The following is a 22,161-nucleotide window of genomic DNA, read 5'->3' as shown; positions in this document are numbered from 1 at the left end:
AATTCTGAGTTTTGACAAACTTCCACAACATGATCATAACCATAACCTCTACAGCCATGAAGATGAAGCACGGTTCCATCACCCTAGAAACCTTCTCATGCCCCTTTGTGGCCAGCTCTTTCCCCACCCCAGCCATCACCATCTAGCAATCTCGTCTGTGTCCTGTGGTTTTTGCCTTTGAGAGAAATTTTAATCTGAAGAGAGGAATGGAAAAATGACCAAACAGGGTAGAGTGTGATAAAACCAGAAGTGTGTGGGATCCCGGAGAGGTAAGGTTAGTTATAAGTTTGGGGGAGACAGTTAAGTTGTGACCTATTTAATTTCATTTTAAAAACCATACAGAACTGTGCTTCCCAAGAGGAGTGAAAATTCTTTAAAATGGTAGTGTTGTTCCCAGATTGGCTGTGGACACTCATGAAAAGTGATTACCTATTTCAATATGGTTCTTTCCTAAATAATTATATACACAAACTTTTATTTCAGTGAATTTGGGCGGTTTGAAGGATCACATTAAGGAGATCCAGAGGTGTCGGCGTTTGATTCTTATTGCTTGTGGGACAAGTTATCATGCTGGTGTAGCAGTAAGTGGATTCTTAAGATTTTCACTGTTTGATGTTGGATATTAGAAGGTATCTGTAACACACCATGTAAAATTATGCTTTGTTATATTATGTTGTCAAGACCAAAATCAGGAGGCATTCGGGGCAGAAATGTTAACAGCTGCTTGGAATTATTTATCAACGGAAGATTTGCTTTAGAAAGGTCCTTAGATATCCAGGTAGACCACCTGCAGTGACTTCATGGAAGGCCAAGGGTCGGAAAGGTTTTCTGTAAGAAAAACTTCTGTAGGAGCAGTCGTTAGGTTTTGCTTATTATTATTTTCTTGACTCAGACAGATGGCTGGTAATGTGTTGAGCCTCAACAGGATCTTACTTGGTAGGCACATTTCTGCAAACAAAGAAAGTCTTCTTTTTGTCAGACTTTGTTCTTTAATTACTTTGGAAAGTAAATTTTAAAAAATTTTACTTAGAAAATGCATTCCAGTTCTATTCAGAAATAATTGACATACATCATTGTATAACTTCAAGATGTATAGCATGATGGCTCGACTTAGGTATATTTTGAAATGATTACCACAGAAGGTTCAGTTAACATCCATCTTCTCATAGAGATACCATAAGAAAAGAATATAGAAAGAGATTTTTCTCTGTGCTGAGAACTCTTAGGATTTACTCTCTTAACAGCTTTCCTGTATATCCTATACAGCAGTGTTTCTTGTAGCATCATGTTGTACATTATATCATTAGTGCTTTTTTTTGCCAGTACAAAACTGGCAGTTTGTACCTTTTACCATCTTCTTCCAGTTCCCCCCCTCTCCGCACCCCTACCTCTGGTAACCACAGGTTTGATCCTTTTTTTTTTTTTAATGAATTTATTTTTATTATTCATTTTCTTATTTATTTTAGATTCCACATATAAGTAAATCATACAGTATTTGTTTTTCTTTGTGATACTTATTTCACTTAACATAATGCCTGCAGGGTGCATCCATGTTGTCACAAGTGGTAGGATTTCCTCGTTTTTCATAGCTGAATAGTATTGCTGTGTGTGTGTGTGTGTGTGTGTGTGTGTGTGTGTGTATACCACAACTTCTTTATCCATTCAATAATTGATGGACACTTAGGTTGTTTCCATGTCTTGGCTTTTGTAAATAATGTTGCTGTGAACAGGGGGGTGCAGATATCCTTTCAAGTTAATGTTTTCCTTACCTTTGGATACATTCCCAGAAGTGGAATTACTGGATCATATGGTAGTTCTATTTTTCCCTCTTTGAGGATCGTCCATAGTGTTTTCCATGGTGGCTGTACCAGTTTACAATCCCACCAACAATGCACAGGGGGAAAATGTCTCTTCAGGTCCTTTGCCCGTTTTTTAATTGGGTTATTTAATTTTTTGCAGTTGAGTTTTATGAGTTCTTTATATATTTTAGATATTAGTCCCTTTCACATACCTGGTTTGCAAATATTTTTTTCTCATTTTGTAGTGTACTTTTCACTTTGTTGATGGTTTCTTTTGCCATGCAGAAGCTTTTTGGTTGGATATAATCCCACTTGTTTACTTTTTAACTAGCTTTTTGTGGTTTAGGTGTCATATCCAAGAAATCATCACCAAGACTCATGTCAAGGAACTTTGTTCCTGTGTTTTTTTCTTGGAAGTTCATGGTTTCAGGCCTTACGTTTAATCTTTAATTCATTTTGAGTTAATTTTTGGGAAGCTGAAATTCTGCATCCAAGATGTGTGTTGGTTGTCCATGCAGAAGCATAGGAATATAATGGTCTTTTAGTCCAGTAAATCAGATCCATGTGTAGTTTTCTTATGAAAACCATTTATAATAATAAATACCATTTATAATACTGTTGATGTCTTATCATGCTGTTGATGTCAACTCCCATAAGTATAGAAGACCCTTACTCAGTTTCTGCTTCTAGGATTGATCGCGAAGTTTATGACGTAGTAGTTTTTTATTTGCTGGGGCGTAAGTATTTATTATCTGTATTTGTGGGAGCCAGTCATTTAACTAGTGACAGAAATTAGATGATTGTCTAGCGCTTGCATCGCAGTTCTCTTACCCACCCACTCCCAAATCACATGGTCTAAAAAAAGGAAAGTCTAGGCAGTATTCAAGGGGAGAGTCCTAAGAAAGTGTTTGTTTTGATCATGGAAATAAAAGAATGAATTAAAGACATGAGTGTAAATGAAGGGCTTGGGCAGTTCACTGGTGGCTTAGATCTATTGTTACTGAGGAAGCCCTTTATTCAGAAATAAAAAAAAATTGATTAAATGTTTCATCTAATGCTAGACGTGAATTTTAGGACAGAAATTTTATGCTATGTTAGAATTCTCTAATTATGAAATTTGAAAAAATGTAAGGTTTGTTTTGTTTTGTTTTTTGATAGATACTGAAACTACTGTAGTTAACAAACATTAGAAGTCCCTTTGTGGTTTGTCATGCAAAATAGTGTCATTAATTCTGTTCTATCTAGTTTTTTGGTTTTGTGTGGTTTTTGGTGGAGTCGAAAATGAATGACACATACGCATAGCTGCTTTTTTATGTATGTAATGTGTATCCTGAACAATAACAATCAACTAAAATCATTCTAAGTATAGTTTGCTTTTCAAAATGTTAATTGTCACTGGGTTTTTACAGTGACATGCAGTCAGTGGAATTTATAACAGTAAATTAGTCTCTTAGGATGAAAATACGTCATTCTGTCTATTTATAAAGAGTTGCTTCCACTGAAAGAAAAAGACATGTATTAGCACAGATATATATATCTTGAGATTACTTTTGTGGGATATATTTTAAAATATCTGGTAAATTGCCAGATTTGTATCTTTCTCTTTTTATTTTGAAGAATATAATTCCAATATAAATATTGTATTGTGAGGGGGAGGTTTGATTTCTATTTGAGGGAAACATTTAGCATTTAGGGTCAGTAACTTTGCGTATAATTAGTAAGTAAAATACATCAATGGAAAAGGTTAGTTAAAAATAAGATTTTATCTTTGAAGACTTTCTGTATGTGATATTATAACATTGTTAAAAAGTGCCAAACCAATGATAGAACAAAACCATTGAGTTTACTTTTTTTTTAAGTTTATTTCTTTCTTTCTGAGAAAGAGCAAGTGGGTGCATGCGAGCAGGGGCAGAGAGATAATCCCAAGCAGGCAGAGCTCGTACCCCTTAGTCTGCCCTTGTGGAAAAGAAAGTTAAAGGGCTGAGGCACCCTGGTGGCTCAGTAGGTGAGGTGGCTCAGTAGGTGAGGTGTTTGATAGTCTATTTTTGATTTCGGCTCATGTCATGATTATGAGATTGAGCCCCGCGTCTGGGCTCTGCACTGATAGTGCGAAGCCTGCTTAAGATTGTCTCTCTCCCACTTCTTCTGCCCCTCCCCTGCTCATGCTCTCTCTCTCTCTCTCTCAAAAAAAAAAAAAAAAAGGGCTATGAAGTGAGGAAACCTTTACAGTTGTTTCACTACTGTGAAGGAGAAATGCACTGGTGGGGCAAGAGATGGGGGAGGGGGTGCTTGTGTAAAGAAGCAGGTGGTCTCCACAACAACCAAATGTATGCATCTGTAGGGCCTAAAAATTTTGCTGCCTAAGAGTTTATTTTTGTCTATTGTTTTACATTTTCTGATGATGAGAGTAAAAGGAATTGAATTAGAGTAGAAATTAGCTATATGTTAACTAACTAGAATTTAAATAAAAATTTGAAAAGAAAAGAAAGAGAAATTAGTAAAAGAAATGTTATGATATTCTTTGAATAGAAGCACACTGCCCCCTACTTCCCTACTTCACCCTCCATGCTGCAAAGTTTGGAAATAGTAAGCTTTCTTAAACAAGATTTCTAAAATGTATTGATTTTTTTGGAAAATGGTACTCTTTGTGGATACATAGTATTTTTGAAGTGTTTAATTTTTCACGAGGTGTTTATATATCTGGGGCTATCTCATTTGAAATAGGAATTGTCATTAAAAAATTAGGAATTAGGAAGTTAGAGATAACATTCAAGCTAACTCAGAACAGTGCTTTTTCTACCTTCAAAACATTTTATATGTGTGGGTGTGTTTGCTTATAAGAATATATGCATTGCTAACTGTCTAAAGAGACTTGTATAAATGTTAACAGTGCTTGTATGCTGGCCGGTGGGATAGTCTGTATTTGTATTTTCTAACAATGCTTGTTGTATCATTTTTATGAAAAGTATACATTGAATCCAAGGAAGTCCAGTGAGCAAGAGTATGTGAAGTAAGGTCATATGACCAGGTCATCTTTTCCTTGCAGACACGTCAAGTTCTCGAAGAGCTGACTGAGTTGCCCGTTATGGTGGAGCTTGCCAGTGATTTCCTGGATAGAAACACACCAGTTTTTCGAGATGATGTTTGCTTTTTCATTAGTCAGTCAGGTATGCTAATTTTAAAAACTTGAAGGAAAGGAAAGTCATTCTTGCTCATAATCATAGCATATCTTGGCAGAAACTGCTATTTGAAGACAAATAGGTATTACAGATGACTTGACAAGTCCAGGTTTATTTTGATATTACATAATTGTTTATGAATTTGTAAAATTAACATTTTACTCTCAAGGAGCTGAATTTTCAAAGACAAAGTAGGAAAGGAGATCCTAAAAAGTAGGAAGCTTTTATTAAAAGTTTGGCAAACTTATTATTTTAAGTGCATGTTTTAAATTTTACTTAAATGATATTCTTGAAAGTATAGTCAGTTTTTTGTTTTTGCATCTAAGAAACAGGGTCTGCTCTGTGTGTTACTTTTATCTTCCTTCTTACACAGGTGAGACAGCAGACACCCTGATGGGTCTTCGGTACTGTAAGGAGAGAGGAGCTTTAACTGTGGGGATCACAAACACGGTGGGCAGTTCCATATCAAGGGAGACAGACTGTGGAGTTCACATTAATGCCGGGCCCGAGATTGGTGTGGCCAGCACAAAAGTAAGTCTTGACTTTGTTGTCATGATTATCTAATCATAGTTGTGGTGGAGCACACTAATCTGTATCTTCTGGGTCATTTGTTAGCACTTACAGAACTCATCAAGTTTACTAATCATTGTAATTATTTTACAACTTCATGGTGAGTAATAGATAAAACACTTGTCATTCTCTGCCTCAGTCCCATCTTGAGGGGTTGAAAGGGCCTCTGCTGGCTATCCATTTATCACTTCTCTTCCTCCTGCCGGTGCCGTGGGGTACATGGTAAATATGATGTTCTCTTCTTTTATTAAGGATAGTTAGGGAATTAGAAAAATAACAAATTTAGAAGCATCCAGTTTTTTTTTTTTTTTTTTAAAACATCCAGTTCAATTCTAATAGTTTTTGACATTTTGACAATAGTTTATTGACATATTTTATTTGCACACTTATAGTTTCTAATAAGTATGACAAAATGTACATACTACCTTTGAAAGTTTGTAAGGGAGGTACACCTTTGGTATAAAATTTGCCTATTTAAAAAAATAAAAATGAATATCCTATGACAGTATCAATTCCTCTTTGGATACTACATCTGTGGAGACTTAAACACTTTTTTTAGGGCCTTAGACTACTTTGCTCTTTGAAATTGGGATGTATGTAAATTTAGTATTAGTAATAAAAATAGGAATCTTAGATATATAAATGCAAAAGATTCTCTTTGCACAAATGCATTACTCTTTTGATTTTAGCATTTTTGTTTTTCTGCTTGTGTAATATTTCTTGCTGATTGTTTAATGAGATACTTAGGTATCAGTGAATTTGATTCTAATTAAAGGTGTGTAGAAGAAGATGTTAACATGTGCATAGCTACATTTGAATTTTTTTCATTAGAAAAAAATTTTTTTAATGTTTATTTATTTTTGAGAGAGAGAGACAAAGTGTGAGTGGTGGGGGATGGGCAGAGAGAGAGGGAGACACAGAGTCTGAAGCAGGCTCCAGGCTCCGAGCTGTTAGCACAGAGCCCAACGCAGGACTTGAACTCACCAACAGTGAGATCACGACCTGAGCCAAAGTTGGATGCCCAACCGACTGAGCCACCCAGGCGCCCCTGAATTTTTTTCATTTTAAAGAAACTCAGAAGTTTTGGGGGGGAGGAGAAATTTGTGATTCTTCTGTAAAAACTCTGAGTGAGGTTTTTTGTTTCTTGGTTACTTTGATGTTGCTAACACTATAATTTGCAGAAAGCTGAAACCTGAATTTTCTCCATGTGGTAATTAAAACATGTACGTTGTTTGTGCTTGGGTTTCCATTCTGTGCCTGAATAAATAACCAGCCGCCCTCAGCAGCAGCATACAGAGTTTTGGAACAGTGTCCAGACAGACAGCTTTGATCAGGGATTGGCATTCCAAGGCCCTTTTATTCACAACACATGGCGAAACAAGGGCTTCACCGTGGGATATGTGGGATGTGGGGTCACACCACTGAATGGACGCTATGACTTCCTTTTTATTAAAATCTTTCTTGAACTGTGAGCTGCCAGGGGAAGTACAATTTTTTTGATTTCTAATTCTGTTTCTCACAGAAACTTTAATTTTTCTCAACATTTTATTACGATATTTTCAAACACACAGCAGAGTTAAAGGAATTTTATGTTAACACCCATATACCTATCACCTGGATTCTACCATTAACCTTTTCTTCTATAGCTTTATTGAGGTATAAATTTCACACCATAACATTCACTAATTTTCAGTGTATAGTGTTAGTAAATTTGTGTAACTGTCACTACAGACCTGTTTTAGAAGACTTACTTGAAAAAAAGTTCCTTTGTGCCCATTTCCAGTTAACCCCTACTCCTGCCTCTTAGCCTCAGCCTGAGGTAGCTATAATTGCTTTCTCTTGCTATACTATGTCATTTTCTAGAAATTTCTTATAAATGGGATTGTATAATGCATGCCTTTTGTGTCTGACTTCTTCCACTTAACAGGACGTTTTTGAGATTTTTTTCATGTTGTTATTTCTAGCAGTAGTTCTCTTTTTTGCAGGTCCTTTTAAAAAATCTTTTTATTTTGGGATAACTATAGGTTTATAGGAAGTTGCAAAGATAGTACAGAGAAGTCCATGTACTTTTCACCCAGTTTCTCCAATGGTTACATCTTATGCAAGAAAATAAGCATCTTTTCATAGTAGATATTTTAATTAATTTCTTTTAAAAAATGACTTCCTTAAAATTCTTAGTAAGCCTAGCAGTTTAGTCTTTCTTTAATTTTTCTTGGATTCTTTAAGTTTTCTTGGATTCTAAATTTTGTTTTCTTCAATTGCCTTAGACATTCTAGGCTTGGAGTTGTACAAGTTTTGCAGTTTTTAGTAATAGGCTGTTTCTGAATGGCAGATATGTTTACGTGTTAATAGGTGATCAAAAACGTTTATTATTGGTCCTAATCCCTGGCCCCGTGATGGAGCTAGCACAAGAATTCTATAATCTTGATTACAAATCCCCAACTTTGCCTAAAAAACTGTCAGGGCTAGAGAGAGGGTAAGTTTCTCATAATTTCAGATCATAGACAGTTTGTGTTTCTGTAGGAATTGATGGGCATAAATATGCAGGTTTAGCAATTTTTGTATGTTATTGCAGGTGTTTAAAATTTAACCACAGTACTGACTTTTGTTGAATTTTAAAAATAAACCGATAATAACTTTTTGGCCTAATAAAAAGTAAAACCAAGTTTAAAAGTTCAGAGTCAACATTTTCCTGGTAAATTCTTTCAAACTTCAGTAAGTTCTAAGTGTGAGGTGTAATTTGCTTTCCTCATAATTTGTTTTCTGGTATATATTGATGAAATGAAAAGCATGAAATTGTAAATTAAGCTGTAATAAGAATGCAATGGAAAAATATGTGCGTTATTCTATTCTAGGTTAAAGTTATTCTATTTAATATTTATATTTAAAAACCAGTGTTGAGATGTCTTAAGTCCAAATAAGGAAATGTTACTATGTAAAATAACATTTTTACTCAGGTAAAAACCATCTGATTGGTTTGAATTGGAAACAGTTTAGGGATCCCATGGGTCCCAGATACTGGGTCTCTCCCCCTGTCCTGATCATATGTTTTGTGATTAATTGGTTTATTGAAAAATAACTGTCAGTAGGAAAAGGTAGACTGGAAGGGACTGGAGTTTAAGAATACAGATGTGCTCATTAGCCTGGAGGCTGGGGGCTGTGAATCCACTTCAGTGCTGTTGTGGGGGGCGGGGAATCACAGCCTACTGGTAGGACACATGGGAACACAGGGACAGGTAGCTGTGAAGGAATTGTATGAGCAGCTAGCAGCTGGGAGGTCCAGCAAGGGACAATAGGGAGTCTCATTTAACTACTGGGAAGGTAAGGAGCATTAGCAGACTGTGATTTTTATTATACAAGAGGCTCATTTTCCACATTATGACAGGAAAATATTCACTAATGAAGTGATTCCTTATCCAGAGAAGAGTAGTAGAAATTCAGCCTATAATCTACAAAAAAAAAAAATCGGAATAAATTTCTTAATGTTAAAATTATATATAGCACTGTAGCTGACCACACCGCACTATTCCTAGTAATTTAATAATAAAATATAAGGGGGCACTTGGGTGGCTCAGTTGGTTGAGTGTCCGACTCTTGATTTTGGCTCAGGTCATGATTCCAGGGTTGTGGGATAGAGTCCCGTACTAGGATCCTTGCTGAGTGTGGAGCCTGCTTAAGATTCTCTCTCTCCTGAGGCTCCTGAGTGGCTCAGTCAATTAAGCGTCTGACTTCAGCTCAGGTCATGATTTCACGGTTCATGAGTTCAAGCACTGCATCAGACTCTCTGCCGTCAACTCAGAGCCCACTTTGGATCTTCTGTCTCCCTCTGTCTCTGCCCCTCCCTTGCTTGCTTGCTCTCTCTCTCAAAAATAAACATAAAAAAAAAAAAAAAAAGATTCCCTCTGTCCTTCTCCCTCATGTGTGCGTGCTCTCTCTGTCTCTGTCTCTCTTTCAAAGTAAATAAATAAATAAGAACCTCAAATGCCTGAAATATAAAATATAGTTTCTCTAAATGACTGGTGAGTTAAAAAGGTCTCAAAACTGCTATTAAAAAGACTTCATGCAAAAATAATGACAATGAACAAACATGGTTCAAAATTTAGAAAGTGCGGCCAAAATGATCATTAGAAGTAACTTCATAGCATTAAATGCTTTACTAAAAAAGAAAAAAGAAACCCAAAATAGCAGGAGACAAATAATAGAGAAAAATGAATGAAACAAGGTTCTCCTTATTTGCAATCGACAGGACAGACTACCTGCAGAGCTTAAGAATACCAAGTAAAAGATTTCTTAGAATGAAGAATTCATACAAAGTGCTTTATATAAAATATATACAAGATATTTTCCTATAAATTGACAGTGGCTACTTAGAAAAGATATGAGGGGTGTGTTTGGAGGAGGGATTCTGTTTTCAATAGCTATAAAAATACTTACAACTCTACCAAGCAGTGTCTAAGATGCTCCCTAATAAATACTTATTGAGTAGATGAAAACTGTAACTTTACGGACTTTTACATTTTTAGCACAAATTGATGGAAATGCTGTGTTTCTGGATGGGAAGATTGTTTTGTAAACAACTGACAGATCTGTGGGACAGAATTAGTAGTTCTGCAACACAACTCTGGTATGCTGTGAGAACTGAGGCTACAGGAAATGTCATGAGCCAGTAGAGAAGGGTGGGCTGAAATGGAGGGAAAATTGGCTATTTGTAAGAATAAAACACAAGTTAACACCTTGCACTAAAATAAATTTCAGATGGACTGAAAAGAAAAAAAATTGAATAAAAAGGGACAACGAAAACAACAGAATTAAGAAAATTAATAGTACTTAACTGATTCTAGAATGGAAGGACTAAGCCTAACAGTACTACTTAACAGTTAAAAAAAATAAAACTTCTAAGTTAATAAATCCATTATAAAAAAAGGTTTACCCCAAACTGGGAAAAAAGTATTTGAAACGTAACAATAAAGACCTTAAGACCAACTAAAAAAAACAAAACAGAACTCCCACACCCCAAGTGCAGAAACAAGTGAAGAACAATGAAATTAAGTTTTCAAAGAGAAAACATAAATGGCCAATGAACATGAAAACAATCTTAACTTGTCAGATTCAGGATATTTGTGATAAAGTAGTATTGAGAGGCCATTACCTAACAGGCAAATGGTAAACATATACGCATCTATGCATCTCTCACATTCTCATACAGCTAATGGGAATGAAAATAGTCTTGGTAGTTGACAGAAAGTTTTATTTATTTATTTATTTATTTAGTTAGTTAGTTAGTTAGTTAGTTAGTTTTGAGCACAGAGCCCCTGATGCAGGGCTCAATCCTGTGGACTGTGAGATCATGACCTGAGTCGAAATCAAGAGTTGGATGCTTAACTAACTGAGCCACCCGGGTGCCCCATAGTTGACTGCAGGTTTTAAACATTCACCATTTTTATGGCCTAGGAAAATAAATGTCTTTTAGTTCAAACTTTTATGAGTAAAAGTTTGTTTTGAACCTGTGTGTCAGCTGTCATGCCGAGTGCTTTACACTGGTCTCATTTCATTCTCATGATAACTTTGAAAATAAATGTCCCTTTGACAGGTGGGCCATCTGAGGCCTAAAGAGATGGAAAGCTGCCCAAGTTTCAAAACTGTGCCTCACACGGTAGTAAACAAGAAAGAAGGCAGTCTTCCTTGGGAAAGTGCTTGTGATTTAATGGAGAATAAGAGCAAGTTATAAAATTATACCTACTAATTAAGTTTAACTATTTATTTATTTTTAAATTTTTTAAATATTTATTTATTTTTGAGAGAGAGAAACAGAGAGGAAGCAGGGGAGGGGCAGAGAGAGGGAGACACAGAATCTGAAGCAGGCTCCAGACTCTGAGCTGTGAGCTGTCAGCAGAGTCCGAGGTGGGGCTTGAACCCACAGACCTCCAGATCATGACATGAGCTGAAGCCAGACACCTAAGTGACTGAGCCACTCAGGTGCCCCCCCCTTTTTAAAAATTTTTTTTAGTGTTTATTTTTGAGAGAGAAGTTTCTTAACCATTTAAAGAAAAGAAAGGCAGTGAAGATTAGAAGGCAGTATTCACAAATGTTATTAATACCATTATTAAAATGCAATTATTTCTAAGATTGAGGATTATTCTTATTTCTACTTACCTTTCTACAATTGAAGCAAAAAAATTTTTTTTTAGCCAAACTGGGGATGGGGATGGGGGAAGGTGGCAGTGAGCAACAAAGTATATTGGCAAAGGTTAAAAAATCCAAGAACAATTTTTATTTTATTTATTATTATTTAACAAAAATTTTAATGTTCATTTTTGAGAAAGAGAGAGAGAGAGAGTGAGAGAATGAACAGGGGAGGGTCAGAGAGAGAGGGAGACAGAGAATCTCAAGCAGGCTACAGGCTTTGAGCTATCAGCACAGAGCCCAATGCGGGGTTCAAACTTACGGATGGCGAGATCATGACCTGAGCTGAAGTCAGACACTTAACTGACTGAGCCACCCAGGCACCCCTCAAAGAACAATTTTTTAAAAATCCAACCAAACCAGTGTAAGTACCTCAGGGATTCTTCAGTGAGTGCCTTGCTTTTGACTTCTATCAAAAACTTAAATTGGTCGTGCATGTGCAGAGTTACTCTCTGCTCGCTTTTCCTTTCTAGTGCATTAGAAGGAACTTCTGTTTTTGTCTTTGGAAATAAAAGTTAGGTCATTTGTTCAAATTCAGAAAGGAAGAATAGTGATAGATTTCTCAAGTACTGGTTCAGTTCGCTGTTACTAATGCTATTTTAAAAAATGGGCAATACAGGGGCGCCTGGGTGGCTCAGTCGGTTGGGCGTCTGACTTCGGCTCAGGTCATGATCTCGCGGTCCGTGAGTTCGAGCCCCGCGTCAGGCTCTGTGCTGACAGCTCAGAGCCTGGAGCCTGTTTCAGATTCTGTGTCTCCCTCTCTCTCTGCTCCTCCCCCATTCATGCTCTGTCTCTATCTGTCTCAAAAATGAATAAACGCTAAAAAAAAAAATTAAAAAAAAAAAAAAAAACAAAAAAAAAAATGGGCAATACATATTTGTAAAACTAATGGGAGGAAAGTCTTTATTTTCATCGTTTTACATTAAAAATTCCAAGTTCTTAAAATGCAACTGCAGCTAATTGTGCTTTTTTGCGTTGTTCCAGGCTTACACCAGCCAGTTTGTGTCCCTTGTGATGTTTGCCCTCATGATGTGTGATGACAGGATCTCCATGCAAGAGAGACGCAAAGAGATCATGCTTGGATTGAAGCGGCTGCCTGGTATGAAGATCCTCACACAGTACATTTTTGTTGTCCGAGGAAGTAGCTAACGGGCAAAGTTCTCTTCTTGCCCTTGACGCTGTGGTTTATAGCTATTTAGTCAAAAAGATCTTTTTTGCCTATGTATTTAAAAATCCCTCACTGAGATCACAGAAGATAGAAGCACTGGTCTTTTGTTGGTTGCTACCAGTATATTATTGTTACTATATCAGTTCAGTTTATTGTCCTTCTTTCATAGACTTTGTTAATATTCTTAACAGATTTGATCAAGGAAGTATTGAGCATGGATGATGAAATTCAGAAACTGGCAACGGAACTTTATCATCAGAAGTCAGTCTTGATAATGGGACGTGGCTATCATTATGCTACTTGTCTTGAAGGGGCACTAGTAAGTCTTCTCACTTGTAATTTCAGTCTGTTGGACATGAGGACCTGGCACGTAGCCATAATTTTTAAATGGAATGAAATAGGTGGAATTTTTGAAAATGCCTTTGTTTTTATGTACTCTGATTTGTTATCTTGAGAAAGGGTAACAGAATACTTAATTCAAAAGTGAAAATCAAGAAAAGTACATTTTAGTGTGGTAATTTGGGTTTAGCAAGTAACTTGGTTAATTTGTTGTCCAAATATGAATAAATAAAAGATTGAATTTTTTCTAGGTGTGAGATTTAATTGAGGTCAAGCATGAGGCAAGTAGAGAACAGCCACCGAGTAATATGAATATATTCATGGTCACCTAAAATCTTCAAAAAGTTTTTGTGGTTTTAAAACTTATAGTTACTTGTTGAGAGTTTAGAAATAATGATCTATTAACCTGTATTTACAGGTCAGTGGTCCTTTAATACTTCTGGATAAATAGTGACTTCAGACACCAGATGTTTTGTGTAATATTTACTTAAGAATGGGTTTTTGAAAAACAAACTGAAGACTAATCTAGTTCTTTCCTGTTAGAAAATCAAAGAAATCACTTATATGCACTCTGAAGGCATCCTTGCTGGTGAATTGAAACATGGCCCTCTGGCTTTGGTGGATAAGTTGATGCCTGTCATCATGATTATCATGAGAGATCACACTTATGCGAAGTGTCAGAATGCTCTTCAGCAGGTGGTTGCTAGGCAGGTAAGTTAGGGGCTGCTGTGAGGGGACCCGGGGTTCTCTAAGAGTTGGGTCACTAAAGCTTATTTGAATTTTATGACATTTAAAGTGATAATCCAGTGCCTGGTAGGAGGCTTAGAAAACATGTTTAAGTTTACATGTGAAGAATCGGAGATGCTGAAGAGTTTTGACGGGACCCGGCTCCTAGATCTCTTAATAAGCAGAGCCAAGACCAAAACTGAGGTCTCGTCTCCAGATCTTGTCCTATTTATTAGTGTATGCTGCTCCCTCTTAAGTTAATATTCTTAAAAGTATATTTCAGGAGGAACTAGGTTTTACATTAATATTACAGGTGCTGTGCTTAACAGTTTTCTTCAGATCATTTGGCTTTTATATAAAGCCTCAAAGATATTACTGTCTGAGCACAATGTAGTGGTCATGAAGTTGAGCTTTGAGGGCAGGCCGACTTGGATTCGAGTACTGAGCCGGGTATTTCTTGTTTGTGTGAGTTTATTTTTTTTTTTTTTAACGTTTATTTATTTTTGAGACAGAGAGAGACAGAGCATGAACGGGGGAGGGTCAGAGAGAGAGGGAGACACAGAATCTGAAACAGGCTCCAGGCTCTGAGCGGTCAGCACAGAGCCCGACGCGGGGCTCGAACTCACAGACAGTGAGATCGTGACCTGAGCTGAAGTCGGATGCTTAACCGACTGAGCCACCCAGGCACCCCTTGTTTGTGTGAGTTTAAGCCCATTACTGAATCCCACAAAGTTTCCGTTTCCTTGGCTATAAGTGAGATCAATCTGATTTACCACATGGGATTGTGAGTCAGTGAGGCCACATGCAGATGTTCAGTGCAAAATTTGCACATTCACGTGCAACAGCCCTGCCTTTGCTTACCAGTGATGGTGCATCTGTGTGTGTGTGTTTCTTTCCCAGGGACGCCCAGTGGTGATATGTGATAAGGAAGATACCGAGACCATTAAGAACACAAACAGAACAATCAAGGTGCCCCACTCTGTGGACTGCTTGCAGGGCATTCTCAGTGTGATCCCCTTACAGTTGCTGGCTTTCCACCTTGCTGTGCTGAGAGGCTATGATGTACGTGATGGGCCCCTGCAGAAATCTTGGACTTTTTTTTTTTTTTTACCCAGTTCACTTTCAGCGTTTTCCTTTGAAATTTTTAGCAATAGCATTTGGGAAATCCTTCAGATATTTATCTGTCACCTGTTAAAGCGGCATGGCCCGATTTGTAAGTTACATCGTAACCTTTTCTTACATATAGAACCTGAAGGAACTTTGGACCCTAACTCCGAGATTAGAGATGACCTCCTTGGGGAACACCTCTGTGTTTCCTGTTTCTTTTGGGGTAGCTCTTGGCAGTTCTTGTTTGGGACGCCCCCACGCACCACAGGACGTAGCATTCCTGGCCTCGCAGTCACTCTGACCATTGAACATCCCACTCTTCCACACTTCCAGTGTCCCCTGAGAGGGCTGCCACCTTTATGGAGGACCGTGGGAGCACTTCCTGTGCCGAACCTGCTCCTTCAGGATCCTTTTTCCTCTTTTCAAGACTTTTGAGATACATTATTTGATTGTATTTTCCCATTTTAGTTCTTTGTAGTGTGTAACTAACATGGTTAATGAACATGTTGTTTTCTGGTTTTATATACAAAAATAATTTGCTTAGAGTAACTGCTCCTCTCCCCCCAGTCTATACAATATTCAAATATCGCTCTTTTTTTTGCAGGTTGATTTCCCCCGGAACCTTGCCAAATCTGTAACTGTAGAATAAGGAGCATCTGCAACTCTGGGCGATTGAGCAACACAAGACACCTTTTGTATTTAACACCTTGATTTAAAATAGCACCCCTCGAAGCCTTTTTTAGTAAATCCTTATTTATATATCGGTTATAATTACTCCACTCAATTTGTGATTTTTGTGAAATTACCTCATATTTTTCCAGTAATTTGTGGGGGAGTTTAAATAATGGAATTTATATTGGAATTGTTATCACAAAGAGATTTAGCTCTCATTTTCTTTAAAGGATGCTGGATGTTGGATTTCTGGGTCCTCCACTTCAGCCTGGGAGGACTGTGTGTTTTTAGAATAATTGGCCTTTGTTTTACCGAGCTTCTATTCATTCAGCTCAAAGAAAGTGTAGTACATTTATTTGGATATCTGAAGCCAGCAGCAATGTATGCTAATACTTGGACATTTAATTAAGGTCTTGCTAAGTTTACGTGTAAAGAGAAGATGCTGTGATTTGTTTTGAAGTTTGTTTGTGTTTTGGTTTTAAATCAAACTGTAGAACTTAAAAAGTGAAAGCTTTTCTTGGTGGAATTTCTTGGTGGGATTTCTATGTAAGTTACATTAACCTGAGTCTCTCAGACCTGTTGCTTGTTAGGTGGAAGTTGAGTTCACTTAGGAAGCTAGAGTGTGTAGTGTATTTGTTTTTCTCCAGTTCTTAACAGCAAGTTATTTGCACAATCTCATAGCACAAACTTTTAAATTTGAGCTGCTTTAGACAACTGACAACATGGTTTTCAGTGTGAAGATGGGGGACATACAGATGGGGTGTCCTACTCCTGGTTTTTTCCATTTTCTAAAACTGGTTTCTATTTTCTAATATCTGTAGTTTTTTGTTTTGTTTTGTTTAATGACTGCTGAATGACTTAGTTTACCTTATTCTTTGAAATTACCACACAAAGTTGTTACCAAATGTCTGGGATTAAATCAGTACTGATATATGTAGATTTCTCTTTAATTTTGCCCTGAGGAAAATTGTCTTGTAGTGAATTTTAGCTTTTTACTGCCTTGTTGCATAAACTAGTACCTTTGCGCCAGGTGGAAGTTCTCTGTAGTTTGGAAGATTTGCAAGTTTTTTGACTAATCACTTGACTCTAAGTGTGTATGCTGGGCTAGGCTTCGAGAAAGCCGTATGCTTTACACTGAGACTAGTGAAGGATTGCATCAAATATAATGTTACTTCCTAGGTATTTTTCTCTATTATCTGTGTTTTACTCCTGAAATATATTTAGGAATGAAGAAGATATGAATAAATAAAGTGAAATCGAGGTGCCTTCAGCTGGTTTACATCGGAAATGGAAATTAACAATTTAGATTAAAATAGAGTAGAATATTGGTTTGACACCCAAAATGTCTTGAGTAATAATTTCCCCATGGGGTTTTTTTGCCAAATCTTGGGGGTTATAGGGCAGCGTGTCTGTGTTTTGGTGAAGTCCTTCTCTTTTTAAAGTTTTCACTTTTAAATTGTGAAGATACTTAGCATAATTATTTAAGTAAATTCAGCCTTTTTCTTTTTTCTGTGTTTGAATTTCTTGATGAGGTTAAGATTTTCTAAAAGCAATTGCTGCAAGTGCAGCACAGAGTTCTGCTTGTGTATTAGGGTTAGAAAAAGTACTTTGCATATTTTGAGGTACTTTGGAAGGACTGTCATAGATGGAGACTAGAAACCTGATTGTTTCTAAAAATAAAGTAAGGTTACTATTTACATCTTATATATAGCTACTATGGCTATATCTATGTATTTTAAATGTTTCTGAGATTATTTTGTTTAGGCTTGCTAATTTTAGTATATGTTTAGAGTCATTTCTTCTGTTGGTTAAATTATGCATTTTATGTTTCTGATTTGTATGGGTTTGGCATTTCCTAATGGCCTAAAAAGTTTGAATCAGCATCCCAAGTGAACAAATATGTGAAATCAATCATTAGTTTTCAGTTTCTCTGTTTTTCTCTTCTATGGCTGTCTGTCTGTCTCTCTCTTACACACACACACACACACACACACACACACACACACACACTTCAAGCTAGGATATGTTCTGAATTGAATATCAAAAGCTGATATTAACAAAGAAGTGGTATTTTCCAAATAAACATGGTTTCTCTTCATCCCTTCTTGCTTCTTATTTTATTTAATGTAGTGATTTTTAAATGCTTTTACACATTAATTATGAACACAAAAAATACTGTAATGAGGCAAATCACTAACAAGTACACATGCCCAATTAAAACCAATGTAATCTAGGATAAGAAAACCTGATTTTTCAAGAAAGATATTCTACAAAAGGAGTCCTTTATATAAAAAGTTCTTTCTTGTAGTACATTTAAAGTTTAAATTCATTCATATGTAACTTAGAGTTTCTTACCTCAGCCATGAGCCCTTTTTAGGCTGGGGTCGTGTGTAACCTCTAACACGTGGCCCAGTAAATGATTGTTACTCTGCAGTCAGTCAGCTTTTCTATCTCTTTTAAATTACCTATGCCATAGATATAAATGATAAGAGGAAAATTAATGTTAACTGTTTTTAGTTTGCTATATGTCAGCATCCTATTACGGGCAAGTCAGTGTGCAAGAAACTGAAAAGGATATCTTGTTTAAAGTAAAGTCTGCTTGTCACCAGGCCGTCTTATCACCGGTGAAGATTAAGATGATTGCAAGGCACAGGGTGAGAGAGTGGAAAAATGGAGGTGAGCTGGGTTGTTAAATGTTGTTAGCAGATTTGTTCACTTAGACAGTGGTCCAAGTTTAGGGGCGTATTATGTTCAAAAGAGGTTATTAAAATGCATTTTGTAGAGTTAGCTATTATCACGGGCTGGTTAGACCATGTATCTGTGGTACTCCAAGGAATAGCAAAGGCGAAATGCAGGTAAAAAGCAAGCATAGATAGCACTCAAGGGGAGGTGACACAGGGTGGAGTGCAGATGGGGCTGGGGGTTAAGAGAGCTAACACAAATTTTCTGTCTCACGTTTTGTGGAAAGTTGTTTTTAAGATGGTAGTGTCTTATCCTTCTGAATACGGGTCTCTTGGCCTAAGCTAATAATGAGGACAGGGGGAAAGGAGCCCCCTGCCCCCCACCCCCCTGCTTTAAAGCTCCTTGGTGATGTTCATTTGGCGCTTATTTATATTAAAACCTTCAAAGAAGGAAGACCAGCTGAAGTGTTTGCTTTAACAAACATTTTAAGAAGTCTTTTGGAGTCAGTGTTTTATCTTAAAAAAAATTAGGATATACTGTAGCAATAAAAGGGAAAGACTAATGTTAACTATTTATTGTATATTACAATTTAAGTGATTTTTCTAAAAGCACAATGTCATTGGAAAGTGTTTATTGAAAAAGAAATCATAGCTCGCATAGAATTTGTGAAGGCCAAAGAAATGGAAGGAAATGGTAAAGGAAGATATTTTAGCCTTATATCCACAAATTTAGTGGATTTTGTATACCAGACCACCGGATAGAGTGTCTTATCCATGAAAACATATTTCAGATTACCTTTTTTAACCTCAAGTTTAGAAATACTAACACATGAGTTTTTCTCACAATATTTAAGGATAGTTAAAACATCAGTATTTCCCTACCTGATGAATTTAACCTTATCTTCAGATCTATGACATGACAACCAATAGGACTGATGACATTAGCTTTGAACCAGTCATTTCCAGGGTTAAAATGAACATCATAGTTAACTAGCAAGACTGTAAGGTTATGCTGTATTAACTTGTAAGTCTGTAATAGCTTGATAATCAATATTATGGAATCTACCATAAATAATGGCTAATGAGAACATTTTAGGAAATTCTTGAATTACCTTTCTTACGGTACTCAGAATGAATATGGGAATGATCCTGTTAGCTTTTTAAAATGTTCTGTGGCTATTTTGTTTTCGCTTAAATAAAACTTTTCATATTTGTGTAAGTTATACTTTTTGTGAGCTGGAGATTTTAGAATCCTTGCTTTGTTTCAGTTTTCTGTTCTTTTAAGACGAATGTTTAGTTTCCTGAGCCAGTTGGTCATTTCTTCTTCATGTATTGTAAGTCCAAGAACTCTAACAGTGAACTGTGAATAAGTTACCAAAACTTAGTGAGAATTACATTTTGAAGCAATTTGCCAATATTTGAAGTGTGTACATGTTGGTAGATGTGTTAAAGATTGTATTGCACTAAGAATGTAGCCAGTGTTTAGTTGTTAGTAAACTTCTCTAATGCTAGAAGTTAATCCATTACTGTTGCTTTTTAAAAGAAGAGATGATTGCATAAATGTAATCAAAAGTTACATGTCTCCACTTCAACTTGCCAATTGTTTTAGAAAGAATCATTAGATAAAGCAAAGGCTCTATTTTTTCTGATGTCATACTCCATAGATACTGTACCTTCTCAAGTGTTTTGAACTTTTTGGTAAGAATGTGTTTCTAGCAGATTTCTGGCGTATACAGTGATCGACACTTTGCTTAAGTGATAGTTGCAAAAGAAGGATATTTAAAATGGGTGAGTAGCAAGACAGCCTGTCCTCTAAATCTAAAGTTTCTGAAGTATCTGGCAATCTGTTAATTATAGAACAAAGCTTCCTTTTACAGGATCCTTTTATAAACAGCAAGCTAAAATCTCTATCCCTAGTGCTTACAGCACTCGCTGTGTTCTGCAGGAGACAGAGTTCCGCCAGGGTGGTTTGAATGAATAGCTGTGCTGTTTTGCCTTCCCATAGAACTGAGCCCAGTCTCTCAGCTCTGTCTCCGTGTTGCTCTACAGCAAAGCCTGGGGCTGCCACACAGCACGGATCACTTTTTCCATGGGCCACGTTTTGGCATAAAATCCAGCTTTACTTTTATTAAATGGTTATCTTTAAAATCACCTCAATTGGCTATCAGTAAGTATTTACCGAGTACTTAGTAAAGGCCAAGAAATAATTTCCCTAAAAATTTAGAGGCCAGTTTGTCATTGGGAGTGGCATTTAAGAAAAAGGAATTCTTTCAGTTTTTTGGATGAGGAAAGAAGTAAGGGTTAAGTCTCCCTCACTGATCTCTGTACGTAAATAGTTCTTCCTTTAAAAAAAAAAAATGGTGTAGGAACTTTATTAGCTTAAACATCCTGGAGCTATAAACTAATCTTGTAATAATATACAGACAGATTGCCAGGTTACAGGTTATTTAACCAGCTGATCTGTTCCCCAGAACTATGCGTGTAATCAGAAAAATTCATTGTTCTTTTTTTTTTGGTTAGCATGTGTACAAGAGATTATTTCTAAGATTGAAAGGCCATGTTTTTGAACTTCATATTATTAATGTGATTCGTTGGCTGAAATTCCAAGGTTCACTTATTGTGTTTTCTCAAATGTATTTCTCCTAATGCTGTTATGTAGCCGTATGTACCTTTTCGTATTTCAAAAGATTTTTGAAAATGAAGTCTGGATGTGCAGTTGAAAATATGGAATAAAAAATGGAGCTTGTAAACAATTAGAGAAATGCTTTTTGGATAGAATTGTAGTTATTTCCTTCCACCCACTTATCAGTCTACCTTGGTTTGTATAAGATTAAAAAGACTATTTATACTTATTAAGATGAAAGCTCTTGACATGTTTTCATATGCTTTTAATTTCTGCAGTATAAAGAGTGATTTAGAGGCATCCAGCAGTTTAAAAATAGAGCCTAATAAGTTATATCCTGGAACTCACAGCTATTGCATACCTTGGGGATCTTTAGAAGTTAATTTTTGCCTCTGTCACTCAGCTTTGTATGTTCTGGAATGGAGATAAATATGGTAAGGTCTTAGAAGGAGAATTGCCAGACTTCCCAAAGCCTGTGATAGAAGTATTCATTGAGAATTCTGGATTTATTATAAGTAGAAGGCAAATGACCTCGTACTTCTTAACTAATATATTCTCTCTCTCTCTTTTTTTTTATGTTTATTTATTTTGAGAGAGAGAGTGAGGGTGAGAAGGTGCACGTGAGTGGGAGAGGGGCAGAGAGAGGGAGAGAGAGAATCTCAAGCAGGCTCTGTGCTGTCCATATGGAGCCCCACATGGGGTTCAAACTCACAGGCCGTGAGATCATGACCTGAGCCAAAATCCAGAGTCGGATGTGTAACCAACTGAGCCACCCAGGTGCCCCTAATACATTCTTAATTTGTGAGACCCAAAGGTTGATACCCATTAGTTTTGGGTTGTCCTATAACATCCTGGTTGCAAAGGTCTAGATGTATCAGGGTCACTACAGTTTGTTTCTGCCAACAAGCCCTTTCAGGTGACACTCCTGTCCTCATGTTGTCCTCACTGATGCCAGTGTGGCAGCATCAGTCACGGATGTTCTACTATGGCAAGTGCAATGTGGGATGGACTCATTGGAAAGCTTGGTCTTCAAACAGTGCCCCTAATGGGATGGAAAATACCTGAGCCAAGGCTTTTAGTTCCTGGCCAAGGGAAATAGCAGTAAATTCAAGTT

At 36.7% G+C, this 22,161-nt stretch overlaps 1 protein-coding gene across 1 annotated transcript in view; it reads left to right on the top strand.

Annotated features, from left to right (window-relative positions):
• GFPT1 (glutamine--fructose-6-phosphate transaminase 1) overlaps nt 1-21,177 on the top strand; it is a 56,127-nt gene extending 34,950 nt beyond the window's left edge. The window contains exons 12-19 of the mRNA XM_042932541.1: nt 484-581; nt 4,846-4,966; nt 5,352-5,509; nt 12,716-12,830; nt 13,091-13,218; nt 13,782-13,949; nt 14,865-15,026; nt 15,676-21,177. Of these exons, the coding sequence (XP_042788475.1) occupies nt 484-581; nt 4,846-4,966; nt 5,352-5,509; nt 12,716-12,830; nt 13,091-13,218; nt 13,782-13,949; nt 14,865-15,026; nt 15,676-15,720 (995 nt within the window). The 3' untranslated portion in view covers nt 15,721-21,177. The remainder of the gene's footprint in view (nt 1-483; nt 582-4,845; nt 4,967-5,351; nt 5,510-12,715; nt 12,831-13,090; nt 13,219-13,781; nt 13,950-14,864; nt 15,027-15,675) is intronic.
• Nucleotides 21,178-22,161: the final 984 nt, after the last annotated feature.

Source organism: Panthera leo, chromosome A3, assembly GCF_018350215.1.
Source record: "Panthera leo isolate Ple1 chromosome A3, P.leo_Ple1_pat1.1, whole genome shotgun sequence".
NCBI classification, from domain to species: domain Eukaryota; kingdom Metazoa; phylum Chordata; class Mammalia; order Carnivora; family Felidae; genus Panthera; species Panthera leo.
This window is presented reverse-complemented; position numbering and strand designations above follow the sequence as displayed.